The sequence below is a fragment of the Orycteropus afer genome, unplaced genomic scaffold (genome assembly GCF_000298275.1).
Source record: "Orycteropus afer afer isolate SDZICR_OR568_19922 unplaced genomic scaffold, OryAfe1.0 scaffold00210, whole genome shotgun sequence".
Taxonomy (NCBI): Eukaryota; Metazoa; Chordata; class Mammalia; order Tubulidentata; family Orycteropodidae; genus Orycteropus; species Orycteropus afer.
The window spans coordinates 1,835,946-1,851,992 of NW_006921797.1; the positions used below are offsets into that span (position 1 = coordinate 1,835,946).

General features: G+C 39.0%; 1 protein-coding gene across 1 annotated transcript in view; it reads left to right on the forward strand.

The window, feature by feature from the left end:
• Positions 1-157: 157 nt before the first annotated feature.
• Positions 158-16,047, forward strand: part of ZMAT3 (zinc finger matrin-type 3) — a 51,277-nt gene continuing 35,387 nt past the window's right edge. Inside the window, exon 1 of the mRNA XM_007948283.2 lies at positions 158-427. Within this exon, the coding sequence (XP_007946474.1) occupies positions 158-427 (270 nt within the window). The remainder of the gene's footprint in view (positions 428-16,047) is intronic.

Genomic DNA, 16,047 nt, shown 5'->3' on the forward strand with positions numbered 1-16,047 from the left:
CTTCCCCAGCTGTATCCCTGTGCAAACAGTGCCCATCTATTCTCCCATGATTAATTGATGTCACATTTTTAAATGAGTATTCTTTTGCTTTTTGATTTAGATCTAAAGACCAGACTTCTCATCATCCACTGGATTATGCCAAAGGCTTTTCTACCCAATGATCCTCTTGCAACACTCTGGGCTTCCTCTACCTAAGCGACCTTCATCCTCTCCTCCTATGTCAGTGGCTACCAGGTCTACAGGAACTTTGCAGCTTCCATCACAGACACCTTTTGGGCAAGAGGCTTCCTTGCCTCTGGCAGGGGAAGACGACTTACCTAAGGGAGGGGAGCAAGACTCTGCCCTGGAGGAGCTATGTAAGCCCTTGTACTGCAAGCTTTGCAATGTCACCCTGAACTCAGCACAGCAAGCCCAGGCTCATTATCAGGTAAGGGGAGAAAAGACAATCAGGTCTTCAATAGAACATTTCAGGGCACTGCCCATTTAGCTGTTGCCTCTCCAGATGTGACCAGTTATACCTGGAATAATCAAGATGGTTTGGTGAATAACTGAGTATTCATTTGTTTGACTAAAAGCATAATGTTCCTACTTTAAAAGAAGCCACTACTTTTTATAGAATGGGGTTTCAAATAATCCCTTACACTTAGCTGTGTGGCATATGATAACTATTATTCCCTGTAGACAAATATGAATCATCTATGCTGGTGTTTGAACCTGTGGTCCCAAGTATAGATATTTGAAACATGATGTACCAAACGCAATTCAGTGTCAAAATTATTTAGAAGAATTAGTCTTATAAATATGACCTTCTGGCTGTACAGTTTGCATCACTTCATGGTAATCTCTGTGTATCAATTTTACACTTTCTCTTCTTTGACCTCTAACTTCCTGTGTTCCTGTCACTGCTAAAGAATACACAGGTCTCTTTCTGTAATGAGAATAAAATGACATTGGAGTATTGAATCCTCTCCCTTATTCATAATGAGTGTATTCTAATTTCTTTTAACTCATCAGTGTGAGCTGATTGTTATTTTTAAGATTTAAAGCTTTCACTTCCATGTAGAATAGCCAGTGGAAAGGACAGTTTTAAAGATGATTATTACCTAAGAACAAAAGGAAATTTTGGCCAGGAATAGAGTATACAATATCTCTTTTTATTCTACATTGTTGTCTATATGAAATTACATAGTTTTGTTTTTGGAGAAAGGAGGTCTGAGAAGAAGTAGAAGTCAAATCCAGTTAAACGAAGGGATGTCTTTTGGGCTATCTTTGACTGTCTGTCCTCTGCTTGTGTATTTCCAGGGGTGAAACATTGAAGGCCAGTGTGGTAGGAAGCTGACTACTTAAAAGTTATTTCTTTTAATGTGCTACTCTAATTTTCTCCAATTTAAAGTTTGGGTATAAGTCATCTTCTTCCCCAGTCCCAAAGACTGATGATTGTATTTCATCAGAATTGTTTTGATGATTAATTGTTATCAATGGAAGTTAAGGAAAATCATAGTATGTTGCTGCACTGGAGTCCCCTTCGTTTTGTTTTGGCCTGAGGTGTAGAAATTTGAGTTAATTTTATCCCTTTTATCTTGGCACATGTCATCATTGGTTCATCAAAGCCTCCTTCTGGTTTTATTTTACTTTCTTCCCTTTTCCTAATACCCACTCCCATTCTTTCTGTATAATCTTTCCCCAACCACAGTGAATTGCTATCAAGTCTTCCTTAGTCTGTCTACCACTTAAATGGGGTCTGTTAGGATGGTATGTCTCAAACCCAAGACATTATGTTATCTTTCTTCTTTATTTTATTCCTTTAGAATGCTTAGTTTTATAGCCTAATATTCACTTTGAAAAATCAAGCCTAAACTCTAAATTTTGGATTTTTAGCTGCATAAAACCCATACAAAATCATAAATCATAAACTTGGGTGCAAACCTGCTTGTGTGCTATATACATATAGTTATCTTTTAAAGAAGAGTTGCTTACCTTTATTGGGGAAAACTGTTGGGCAATGTGCAATTTTAATATGCATGTGCTTGGATTATACATATTCCTTGTGCTTTTTGCTCCCGGCCACTTTGTGACTCTAGACAGTGATGGATGCTTCTAGTACTGTGTAGCGAAAATTCAATTTGATGCAAGGTCATTGGATGATAAGGCTAAACTGGATAAGACACAGAATCTATGTCTATTTAGGTTTTTTATTTTATTGTACATTTTGTGTTTGCTCTAAATTTATGAGTTAAAATTAGTAATTCTATTTAATTTCAGCTCCCTTAGTGATACAGTGAATAAAGAGAATATAAGAAATGGGAAGTAAAATTTAGGTAGATTCCTCAATAATCAGAATGTGTAAGCAGTGAAGTTGGAGGAGAAGGGGAGCCTGTTCTGTTTCAGTTAGCAGAAATTCTAGTCATAGGGGACAATTTAAATGGCCAAAAAACAGAGTAATGATATGGGAAAGAAGAAAAGCAGGTATTAATAAATTAGAACCTAACAGAAAATGAAAAGTTGGGGAATAATAGAATATGTTTCTAAGAGTTTAGAAGCTAACATTTGAATGAAACTGATGTTATTGGTAACTCTTAAGGAGGGGGAACGTCCTTACAGAGTAACCAGGCAAAGCAGTTGCTATGTAAAAGTGTGGAGCAATTTGATTAAGGTAGCATAGAGGTTAATCTTCATCGTGAAATCTGTATTTCAACAGGATGGAAATGGTAAAGATAAGAGAGTGTATCAAAGAATAGATTAGAATAGAATAATAAATAATCAGAGCATGAACAATGACCTATGGGAGGGTGAACCAACAAAGCAAGAAAGTGTAAAACCATAAGCCTGAAAGATGCGCAATAGCTTACCAGAGTTAAAGACCAAGAAGTAAGGCCAACCCAAAACAAGAAATCTACAGAATGGCAGCGATTGTAAACTAATAAAACAGAATGGTTTAAGATGAAGTGAGATGATGGATTAGGTTTTATCTCAACTCTACAAACCGTTTTTGTAATTTTTAACAGAAAGTAATATCAAGGCTGTAAATTCATTATGTCAGTATATGTAAGGTAGGAGGAGTCACCGTAGCCTTGTTTATAAGCTATAAACACATTCATGTGAAATGATAAATCAGTGTGATTATATTACTCAGAACTACTTAGCCAGTTGATGCCATTGTTGAAATCTCAAGGTTTCAAGTTGCTAAGGGTATTGAAACAGTCATTGCTCTAGTTGGAGCAGTGTTAATGCTAGAGTCTGACTGTATCATGTTCCAGTAATCTAGGACACACATGGAAACTGCTCAATAAATACTTCCCTTAAGCTTCCCTTTCCCTGACATCCCTGGTATTCCCGAGCTGGGCCTGCCTTAGACAGAAATAATCCATGTGTGTCTGTGGTTGCCACAAATTTAGTTTTAGTCCCAGAACTTTTAAAACTAATTGTTCTGCTCCGTTAACACTCTAGGCTGTTGTTTTATTTTTAATGAGGTTAGTTTTGCAGACTCAAAATGATGGCTTTGGTTGTAACTTAATTTAAAATCAACTCTTTGCAAGAAAAACATGTTTTCATTTTATTAAAATCTGTCTGCATGCTGCAGGTTACTTAGGGCAAGCTTGGCATGGAGTGACATAACACTACTTCATCAGCATAAATACCTAGAGGAAGAACCACTTTCGGATGGAGGGTTATTAACATAAATTTTAAAAAATGCAAAAAGTATGGATAAATTTTACAGAGGCATGCACAGTTTAAAATAAAGTTGACCAGTTTGTCTGCTTATTTGCTTATCTATTTGGAAAAGAATTAGTTCCTTTAAAGTACATGTAAAATTTTTTTCTTAGACATAGATTTATATTTTTAATATTTGGTAGCCAAATAACAATCAGATTAATTTGAATGAGAAATAGAACACAGGGGAAAGTAGTTCTAGAATGATGCTGCTGAATGTAGTGATCTTAATTCTTAATGCAGAGCATGTGGTTAGATATTATCTCCAAATTTAAAGTACTGATTTTGGCATGTATATTTTATATTGATCACCCAGGTTTGGAGGCATGGTCAGCAGCTCTAAGCTTAGCTAATTTTTATGTTTTCAAAATTCTCCCATTTCAATATGTCACAAGTAGAGAGCACTGAAGAAAACCTGGTGAACTGATTGCCTTTCAAATAAACTTGCAGTCTGAGAATGGTCAACTGTCCTTCAAATTGAGTGTTGTTAGATGTCATCCAGTCAGCACCTGACTCATGGTGACCCCACACACAGTGGGACAAGCACCGCCTGGTCCTGCGCCATCCCCATAATCAATGCAGAGCTGACTGTTGTGACCCATGTGGTTTTCATTGGTTGATTTTTGAAAGTACATTGCTAGGCCTTTTTTTTGAGTCCTGGTCTGGAAGTTCTGCTGAAGCCTTCTTGGCACTGTAGCAGCACAGAAGCCTCCATAAAGCCTCCAGTGACAGATGGGTGGTGGCTATGCATAAGATGCATTGGCCCAGAAACGAACCTGGACCTCCCTCATGGAAGGCAAGAATTCTAGCATTGAACCACCAATACCTTACCAAATTTATGTTCACTTGTGTGCTTCACAGAGTAGATAGAAAGCATAAGTACTTTAGAAGTAGACAGATTTTAGGCAGCAGTTCTGGCTTCTGCCTCTTGGGATTTTGGGCAAGATGCTTCACCTTAACTCAGCATCTGTAAAGTAGGTAGTTGTACCTCTCTTATAAGATTGTGAGAACTGTGTATGTTATTGCAATAAATGCTAGTGTAGTGTTTAACTTTGTGTGTCAACTTGGCTGGGCCTGGCTGAGTGGCTGGGCACCTGGTGATAGTTATTCCCCATGATGAGACTGGCATTCAGCTTCATGGTGGGACCTACCACAAGCAGTTGAGTAGCTGCTTTAGGGATGTAGTATGCTTCCCATATATAAGCAACAGCTTTGGGAACGGTCTCTAGCTTATGGGATGCTTGAACGCTGCATGTAGCTGAGTTGTTCGTTGTTCAGCAGCCTGCCCATGCTCTGCCAATCTTGGGACTTTCATGGACTTGAATCAATGGCCTGCCATGTGTTTTGGTAACATTGGGGCTATGCCTTTTTACTTGTCAACCTTGGGCTTGTCAGCCTCAGCAGCCAGCAAGTGTCTGAGCGAAGAAAAGCCTCTAGCTTCAGTGGGCTGGGAGCAGAAGGCAGAGCTGAAGCCCAAGGCTGAGGGGCTTTCACCCAGCCCCTAGAGCCTGGCACTTTGAACTCAGACTTAAAGCCTCTAAACTATAAGAGAATAAACTCCTGTTTGTTCAATCCATCCCATTTGTGGTATATTCCTGTCAGAACAGCACTAGGTAACCGAAACAGCTGGTCAGTTGAAATATATTTCTTTTGTTTAAAAGTGTTTGAATCTCAAATGAGCAAAGGTTCATTTCATTTTGTGTTTTAGAAGGATATAAAATAAGAAGGTAGTTGTTGTTACCCTTCTTGCTACTAACTTGCTGTAAAATCTTATATAGATGAGTGAAACTTTATCTTCCTAGGTCAAACATGGCACAAAATTCTACAAAGATACTCTTCTAGATCCAGATATCGAGTTATCTTAAAAGGATTCTCATGAAGGGGGGGGACAGTCAACCAATTGATGAGGTAATATAAATGATTCTCAAACATAAAAGTGCTGTCAACCTTGTCTCAGGTCTGTCACCTTAGTCCATTTACTCAAGAATGAGTCCTTGTTGGTTCTCTTGTTTTGGTGTTTGAAATGACCTATTCCGTAGCTCTTCCAGCTCTTGGTTTGGTCACAGTAAGTGTCAGAAGCTGTCTATGATCTTGCTTCCTGCTTCCCTAAATGAGCCCACTTCTATCTCTTTCCATCTCATTTCAGAAGAATAGATACCCTATCTCCTGTCCAAGGTCAGTTCCTCTTCCTGTACTCTGGATTTCATCACCTGTCATCCCCTCTCCACCCTGATGAAATTAAAAAACATGCTCAAATCTGTTTCATATAAATAAAAATAACTGCAACAATCTTCCTTTTAGTTTTAATCTTTACTTTTTAATCTTGTTAGCAACCTTTCTCTTGGCCTTCAAGTTCTGCAGGATATGATTGTCCTGTTAAGATCTTCATTTCCCACTCACTCTCAGCCCACCACAACCTGATTTCCATTCCAATATTTTACTGAAGTGTTCCTTTCCAAGGTCACCAGCTAGGCCAAATCTAGCTCTTCCTTATTTGACTTTTTGTAGCATTGGCCACTGGTAACAAGTTCCTCTTTAAAATTTTTAAAAATAGTTTTGCTCACAATAATGCCTTTAGAAGAAAGGAATTATAATGAAAAGAGTAATCACCTACTCTTCTCCTCCTCCTTCTCCATTCTCTTTTCTGCATCCCAGCTTGAGCTGACTATATTTGCACTTTAACACTGTTAAGGTCCATCACATTTTTGTCTATTCTCTAATCAAAATACATTTTCTATGCTCTGGGTGAAGGTTGATTCAAATAGTTGAAAATTGACATTCAGCTTTTGCATTATTATTAGAGAAATATTCACTGCTGAGCTATTTCTTTCTCTATGTTTCCATTGTCATGGTACAATGTTACTCAAAAAAATGTCCAAATGGATAAATGTCTCTTGGATGCCATCAGTTGCTCAAAATAATTTTAGCTCTGTTTAGTTTGCCTCTGGAGCCCTGGTTGTGCAACAGTTAAGCACTTAGCTGCTAACTGAAAGGTTTGCAGTTCGAATCCACTCTGTGGCTACAGGGGAGACCTGGCAATCTGCTTCTATAAAGATTACAGCCTAGCCCATAATCATACATAATGTTGGCAGATGATATTTCTACATATGTATTTGTATGTGCTGTAAGAATGTCCATATAACTAGAACCAATAGGGGGCAAAGTTATGATAACTTCTTAGGGACAGTCAGCTACCCTGATGGAGTGAGTTGTTGGACCTGTGGTCTTGGGACCATGGTGACAGGGGACATCAAGTTCAATTGGCATAACATGCTAAATAAAAACATTGTTCTACACCCTACTCTGGTTGAGTAGGAAAAAGCTTAAAAGCTTGCAAGCAGCCATCTAGATGCAACAAATGGTTTCTCCTCATCCAGAGCAAAGAAGAATGAAGAAAACCAAAGACACATGGAAACAACTAGCCCAAGGGACTAGTGGACCATGCAAACCTTAGCCTAAATGATCATGAGACCAGAAGAACTAGATGATGGCTGGCTAGTATCATTAACCACTCAAAAGGGATCAGTGCAGGAGATCCTGGATAGAGTGGGAGAGCAATGTTGAACAGAACTCAAAATCATAAAGACCAGTTTTACTTGTCTGATATAACCTGGTGAGACCTCCAAGGCTTTGGCCTCTAGTGACCATTCAGGTATGGACTTGAACTCACTCCTATGGTTTCCAGCCAAATAATAGACAGGCATATAGGGTGAACATTTGTATCAGGTAGATACACTCCTTAGAATGATCAATCATGGGAGAACTAAAGGGCAGTATTTGCACAGGGAGATAGCTCAGGGCAGGAATGCATAGAAAAGAAGGACACAGGAAAGTGGTAACTATAGGGAAGAAGTGGGAAGAGAGCTGTTACATTGTGGGGAATTTCAGTCAATGTCATGAAACAAAATGTGTATGAACTGCCGTATGGAAAATGCATTTGCTCTGTAAACTTTCACCCAAATCACAATAAAAATTAAAAAAAAAAATCACAGCCTAGAAAACCCTATGGTGCACTTCTGCTCTGTCACATGGGGTTGCTATAAGTCTCAAGACTCAACAGCACACAACAACAACAACAACAGATTTTGAAGTAGCTTTTTTGTTTTTCCTTGAGTCTCTGATACTTTTTTTTTTTTTAATAGGGAGAAGAATCTTGTGGGTTTTTTTTTTTTTTTTTTTAAACCATGTAGATAAACAGAAGTAGATAGCTGCTATGGAGTCATGGTGACTGTATGTACATGCCAAAAGGGCAAGGAGGCCACATCTTTGAACCTCCTCTAACCCCACAAGAGGAAGACAGAATCACCATCAATAGCCCAAGGCCTATTCTGCGAGGCCAGACATGCTGCCTCCCTCCAGCCCTTTCTCCAACCATTCCTCCTAAAGTACCTACCACCTCTCTTCTGGGTTCGATAATTCACTGCAGTGGCCACACACAACTCACTCACAGATTTTGGGGTTTATTAGGGAAGCACCAGGCTACAATTCAAGTTCCGGAAAAATGCTCAGTCTCTCTCCCAGCCCACAATCTCTCTCCTAACAGTCTCTCACAGTCTCACTCCCAACAGTGAATGTTCCTCGGTGTCTCACTCAGCAATGCATGTCTCGTGCATCTCTTTCCCAGCAGTGTGTGTCTCTTTCAGGAGCATGTGTCTCTTTCAGCAGCATATCTTCCTCAACCAGCAGTCAGAGAGAGTTCTGCCTCTAGGAGGCCTCCTTTTGAGCTTGGCAAGTGGCCAAACTAGCCAATCATAGCATCAGAACTCTAAGCACCTGAGAGAGAGTGGGAACCTCCCAGAACATTGTTTTGTGCCACTCCCAACAGAAATACTTCAGGTGGACAACTTCAGCAATCAGGAGCTCCTCAGTTGCTTATAGCAGATCCCACCTTGGACTTACAAAGACTTATGGGTAGAAAAGCCACACTAAGTACTTTACTACACTGCAGTACAACAAAATGAAACGTTGCCCAGTCCTGTGTCATCCTCATGATCACCAGAATGTTTGAGTCCATTATTGTGGCTGTTATGCCAATCCATCTCACTGAGCATCTCCCATACCTTCTCTGGTCTTTTACTTCACCAAATACATCCTTCGGTAATCTTTCCTTATGATGTACCCAAAGCAAGTGAGTCAGACAGTGTTCTGTTGTGATCCATGAAGTTTTCATTGGTAATTTTAGGACATAGATCACCAAGCCTTTCTTCCTAATACATCTTAGTCTGGAAGCTCCAAAAACCTGTTCATCAGGGGTAATCCTGTTGGTCTTTGAAATAACAGTGGCAGAGCTTCATGCAAGCCACCACAATATGACAGACTAACAGATGAGTGGTGGTTTTACCAATTTACTGTTTTCTTAAGTGTTCTTTTTACTGTTTATAATCCATTTCATTTATCTTCTTGAAACTCACTTGTGATAGTTGGAGTTGGGTGTCAACTTGGCTGGACCATAATTCTGAGTGGTTTAAACAGTTGTGATGTGGGTTATTCCCATGATGAGTTCGGATGTATATGTTCTGAGCAGCCAAACCATTGAAAGGGAGTTTCCCTAGGGGTGTGGCCTGCTTCCTATGTATTTATGGATATCCTGGAAAAATGAGACACTCTTTTGTGGATCTGGATCCTGTTGTGCTGCCTACGAGTGTCTGTGAGTGAACAGTACACCATTCGGCCTGGTGATCTTGGATTCGTCCTGCATTGGAGGCAACTTCCAGTATACTGCCTGCCAACCTTGAGCTCATCAGCCCCTTCAGCTGTTGAGTCAGAAATACTTACAGCTTGACGATTGATCCAAGAAATTGGGACTTGCCAGCTTCTATATGTATGTGAGCCATTTTCTTAAGATAAATTTCTCTCTCTTTCTTTCTCTCTTTTTCTCTAAGCTTTACTGGTTTTGCTTCTCTGGAGAACCCAACCTAACACACCACTGATTATCTGTCCCTAAATTAGATGAATTGCTTTATATTTGAATCATGTCTTCATTGTATAACTTATTGTTTTTCCTAGAGTTTCTAATTGCCTTTATTCTTTTTCCCTATTTTTCTTGCATACAGTACCTTTATTTTATCCTTATTGTCACCTCAAACTTGAATCACATCGTTTATTGTATGAAATTCCCCTTTTATCCTTGATCCCTTCATCTTCTTGTTCCATTTCACCTCGTGCCCTTTGGGTTTGCTATAGAACCCTCACTTTTGGATTCCCCTTCATTGTTCTCTGGGATTGAGCCACTGTTTCCCAAATGCCGTTTTTTCTTTTGTAAATTTTGTTTTGTTGGAGTACATTATTTTTATTTTTTTAAATTTTTCATTGTGATTTGAGTGAAGGTTTACAGGGCAAATTCATCTTCCATACCACAGTTCACATACAATTTGTCTCATGACATTGACTGCAGTCTCCCACATTGCAACAGCTCTCCGGCCTCTTTCTCCCCATAGCCACCACTTCCCTGTGTCCTTCCCTCCCATGTACTCTTGCCCTCCCCCAGCAATCTCTCTGTGCATACACAGCCCTTCTATTCTCCCATAATTGATCTCTCCAAGGAGTGTATCTTCCTAATGTAAATGTTCAGCTCATATGCTTGTCTTTTGTTTAACTGGAAGCCATAGGAGTGGGTTCAGTTCTAGAACTGAAGGGCAGCTAGGGTCTGTAGTCCCAGGGGTTCCACCAGGCTTCTTCAGACCAGCAAACCTGGTCCTTTTTTTTTTTTTCTTTCTTTCTTTCATGATTTTGAGTTTTGTTCCACATTGTTCTCCCACTCTATCCAGGATCTCCTACATAGATCTCCCTCTGAGTGGTTGACAGTGGTAGCTGGGCACCATCTAGTTCTTGTGGTTGCATAATCATACAGGCTGAGGATCACATGGTATACCAGTCCTTTGGATTAAGTGTTTACATGTTTCTTTGGTTTTCTTCATTCTTCTTTGGATGAGGAGAGACCCATCGTTGCATCTGGATGGCCACTTGCAAGCTTTTAAGACCCCAGTTGCTACTCACTGAAGTAGGATGTGGAACAATGTTTTTGTGTAGTATGTATCCAGTTGAGCTGGATGTCCCCTGTGACTGTGGTCCTGACCCCACAGGTCCAACTACTTACTCCCTTTGGTTAGCTGGCTGTGGCCAAGAAATGACTACAACTTTGTCCCTTGTCAGTCAGCTCTACTATATACTTGGGAATTCTAACAGAGCATACAAACACACTTGTAGAAACAATGTTTCCCAACTCTATACATGGTCATGGGCACACTCCCTCCTGCATAAATGTACCTAATTGTTCAGCCTGTCTATGCATCTATCCACTTGTGGATCAGTGTTTGCCATCACTTACAACACAGAACTAAATGTGCAAAAGGTTTCATCTTTGTTATCTGTCCCTCCTATGCACCTCTCTATGTCTTCCTCTTCCTTAATGCCACCGTGTTGATCACTCACATTTGATACATTGCCCTTCCCATCATCCAAATCAATACTTATCTTATTGGAGTACATTCTTACATTAGTTGAAGGAAGAAAGAATAAATAAAAATGTATATTATGCCACATCTCTCTAAAATAAAATGAAGAAATGGGAAATAAGTTTTTCTGAGCCCTTGATACCTAAAAATGCATTTCACCTTCTTACTTGATTAATAGTTCAATTCATTTCTAGGTCAAAGATTATTTTCCCTCAGAATGTTAATGACTGTACTCCATTGTTTTTTTTTTTTTTTTAATCATCCAGTATCACTGAAAGAAATCTTATTGTGCTTCTTATTCTTTTGTGGGTGACCTGTTTTAATTTTGGGCATTTTTCCCCCTGGAGACTTTTAGGCTCTCCTTTTTATCCTTGGAGTCTGAAATTTCACAATGATGGATGTGTCTAGGTCAGAGTCTTTTTCATTTATCCTGCTCAGCACTAAGAGAGCCTTTTAGTTTGCATACTCCTGTTCCTCTTGAGCTCTGGGGAATTTTCTTTGTTACCGTTTCTTTGATAATATTCTCCTCTATCTATTTATTTTTTTTTGTTTCTCTTTCTGGAAATCCTATTAGCCCTATCCTGGACCTGCTGGATTGATTCTTTATAACACTTATCTCTGCTCTCTTTTATCATTCTTTTATTTCTTTATTTTAATTTCTAAAAGATATTCTTGACTTTTAACCCTATATTTAAAAAAAAAGTGTGACATTACATTTTTTATTTGAAAGATCTATTAATTTCTGATTGTGGACTTCTCATAGAATCTGTTTTATAGGGGACTAGTTGTTGTTGTGTGCCATTGAGTTGATTGTGACTCATAGTGGCCTTGTGTATGGAGTAGAACTACTCTGTAGGGTTTTCTAGTCCGTAATCTTCACGGGAGCAGATCTCTAGGTCGTTCCTCCTATGAGTGGCTGGTGAGGTCGAACCTCTGTTAGCAGCCAAGTTTTTAAGCATTGTACCATTATGGCCCCTTAGGGGAGCAGTTAAGCACATGAAATCATAGGCTTTAGAGTCAGACTGCTTGGCTTGTAGCCTGTCTTTCCTATGGCCATCAAGTTGATTCCAACTTTTAGTGACTCTATAGGACTGAGTATAACTGCCCTATAGGATTTTCAAGGCTGTAATCTTTACAGAAACCCACTGCAATCAAGTTGATTCTGACTCATAGATACTCCCATTGGGTCTCTAAGCCTGTAAATCTTTAAGGAAGTGAATTGCCAGGCGTGTTGTTTAAGGCATTTGGCTACTAACCAGAAGATTTGGAGGTTTGAACTCACCAGCCATTCCATGGAAGAAAGATTGGGCAGTCTACTTCCGTAAAGATTTACAGCCTTGGAAATCCAATGGGGGTTGTTGTGAGTTGGAACCAACTCAATGGCAGTGAGTGAGAATCTTTACAGAAGCAGACTGCCACATCTTTTTTCCACAAAGCAGCTGGTGGGTTGGAACTGCTTTCAGTTAGCAGTAGAACATGTAACCCCTGTGCCACTAGGGCTTCTTGTAGCCTTGCTACTTATTACAAAATACCAAACCAAACTAGTTGCTTTCAAAGTGGTTCTGACTCATGGGGCCCCTATGTGTATCTTAGTAGAACTGTGCTCCATAAACTTTTAATGCCTGATCTTTTGGAAGTAGATTTCCATGCCTTTCTTTCAAGGTGCTTCTGAGTAGACCCAAACCACCAGGTTTTCATTTAGCAGTCAAAAACATAACCATTTGCACCACCCAGGAATTCCTACTACTTACTAGCTGTGTGATATTGGAGATATTTCTTGACTTCTCTGTGCCTCATGAAGATGTTGATGATGATAAAGAGGAAGTTCAGTGTGCAAGTTCAGCATTTAAAACAGTACCTGGCACCTGAGCCAGCCTTATTGTTGTTGAGTAGTCCCTTCAAGTTAGCTATTTCTTGTGAGTTGGGGCAAGTTTTGTTTTATTTATTTATATTTTTGCTTTTTACTTTGAATATTTTTAGACTTAGAAAACAGTTCCAACTACACTACAACTAATTCCTTTATGTCCTTCACCTAGATTTCCCAAATGTTAACTAACATTTTTGTGTAACTGCAATACAATGATCAAAATAAAAAAATTAACAGTGGTGTAATATTATTCAATGTACAGGTTCCACCACTCATCTATCAGTTTTCATACTGTGGTGGCTTGCATTTTGCTGTGAGGCTGGAGGCTATGCCACTGGTATTTAGAATAGCAGGAGCTTCTGGACTAAGACAGACTCAGAAGAAGGAAGGGACCATCCACTTCTCAAAGAACTGGCCAGTGAAAATGCTTATGAATTGCAATGATATGCTGTATGATATGGTTACTGGAAAACATTAAGAATAGCCCTGAAACATTGTCTGATATACTGCCTGAAGATGAGTCCCTCAGGTCAGAAGGCACTCAAAATATGACTAGGGAAGAGCTGCCTCCTCAAAGTAAAGTCAACCTTAATGATGTGGATAGAGTAAAGCTTTCAGGGCCTCCATTTGCTGATGGGACATGACTCAAAATAGGAAGAAACAGTTCCAAACATCCATTAGTAATTGGAATGTGGAATGTATGAAATAGGAATATAGGAAAATTGGAAGTTGTCAAAAGTGAAATGGAAAGCATAAAGATTGATATCCTTGGCATTAGTGAGCTGAAATGGACTGGCTTTGGCCATTTTGAATCAGACAACCATATGATCTACTATGTTGGGAATGACATATTAAAGAGGAATAGCATGGCATTCATTATCACAAAGAATGTTTCAAGATCTACCCTGAAGTACAGTGTTGTCAGTGATAGGGTAATACCCATATGCCTACATAGAAGACCAGTTAATACTACTATTATTTAAATCTATACACCAACCACTAAAGCCAATAATGAGGAAATTGAAGATTTTCACTAATTTCTGCAGTCTGAAATTGACCAAACATGCAATCAAGATGTATTGATTATTACTGGTGATTGGAAAGTGAAAGTTGGAAATAAAGAAGAATCATAAGTAGTTGGAAAATACAGTTTTGGTGATAGAAATGACTGCAGAGATTGCATGATAAGAATTTTGCAAGACCAACGATTTACTTATTGCAAACACCTTTTTTCAACAACATAAATGGCAGCTGTACATGTGGATCTCACCAGATAGAATGCACAGGAATAAGATTGACTATATCTGTGGAAAGGGGTGATGAAGAAACTCAGTATCTTTAGGCAAAACAAGGCCAGGAGCTGACTGTGGCACAGACCATCAGTAGCTCATTGTAAATTCAAGTAGAAGCTGAAGACCATTAAAACTAGTCCCCAGGAGCCAAAATAGGACCTTGATTATATCCATCCTGAATGTAGGGGCCATCTGAGGGATAGATTTGATGTATTGAAAATTGATCAAAAACTTATGAAGGAAGACTGGGCAATCTACTTCTATAGTGATATTGCCTTAGAAACCCAAGGAGGGGTTGCTATGTGTTGGGTCCTACTCCACATCAGTAAGTTTAATTGTGGGATGACATCAAGAACGTCATATGTGAAGAAAGTCAAAGGTCATTAAGAAGACGGGAAATGAAGAAAAGTCCAAAATGATGTCAGAAGAGACTGTGAAATTTGCACTTGAACAGAGAGTAGCTAAAGCAAATGGAAGAAATGACAAGATAAAAGGGCTGAACAGAAGATTTCAAAGAGCAGCTCAAGAAGACAGAGTCAACTATTATAATGAAATGTGCAAAGACCTGGAGTTAGAAAACCGAAAGAGAGAGAGATAAAAAAAAAAAAAAAAAAAAAAAAAAAAAAAAAAAAAAAATGCTCTGCATTCCTGAAGTTGAAACATCTGAAGAAAACATTCAAGTCTTAAGTTGCAATATTTAAAGTTCTGTGGGTAAAATATTGAATGAAGCAGGAAGCATAAAAAAAAAAAAAAAAGATGGAAGGAATACACAGAGTCACTGTACAAAAAATAATTGGTTTACATTCATCTATTTCAGGAGGTGGCATATGGTTAAGAACCAATGGTATTGAATGAAGAGTTCAAACATGTACTGAAGGAATTGGTGAAAAACAAGGCTCCAGGAATTGACGGAATACCTACTGAGATGTTTCAGCAAATGGATGCCACACAGCAGGCACTTACTTGTCTACACCAAGAAATTTGGAAGAAGCTGCCTGGCCAACTGACTGAAAGAGATCCATATTTGTACCCATTGCAAAGAAAGGTGATCCAACAGAATGTGGGTATCATTGAACAATATCATTAATAATACACACAAGTAAAATTTTGCTGAAGATAATTAAAAAACGGTTGTAGCAGTATATTGACAGGGAACTTCCAGAAATGCAAGCTGGATTCAGAAGAGGATGTGGAATGTGGGATGTCATTGATGATGTCGGATGGATCTTGGCTGGAAGCAGAGAATACCAGAAAGATTTTTACTTGTGTTTTATTGACTATGCAAAAACATTTGACTCTGTGGATCATAACAAATTATGGATAACATTGAGAAAAATGGGAATTCCAAAAACTTAATTATGCTCATGAGGAACCTTTATGTAGACCAGGAGTGTATCATTCAAACAGATCAAGGGGATACTGCATGGTCTAAAATTAGGAAGAGCGTGTGTCAGTGTTATATCCTTTCACTATACTTACTCAATCTGTATGCTGAGCAAACAATCTGAGAAGCTGGACTATAGGAAGAAAATGTGGTGTCAGCATTGGAGGAAGACTCATCAACAACCTGTGATATGCTGACAACACAACCTTGCTTGCTGAAAGTGAAGATGCCTTGAAGCACTTGCTGATGAAGATTAAAGACTACAGTCTGCAATATGGATTGTTGTTGTTGTTGTTATGTGCCATCGAGTCGGCCCCGACTCATAGCGACCCCTCCTTG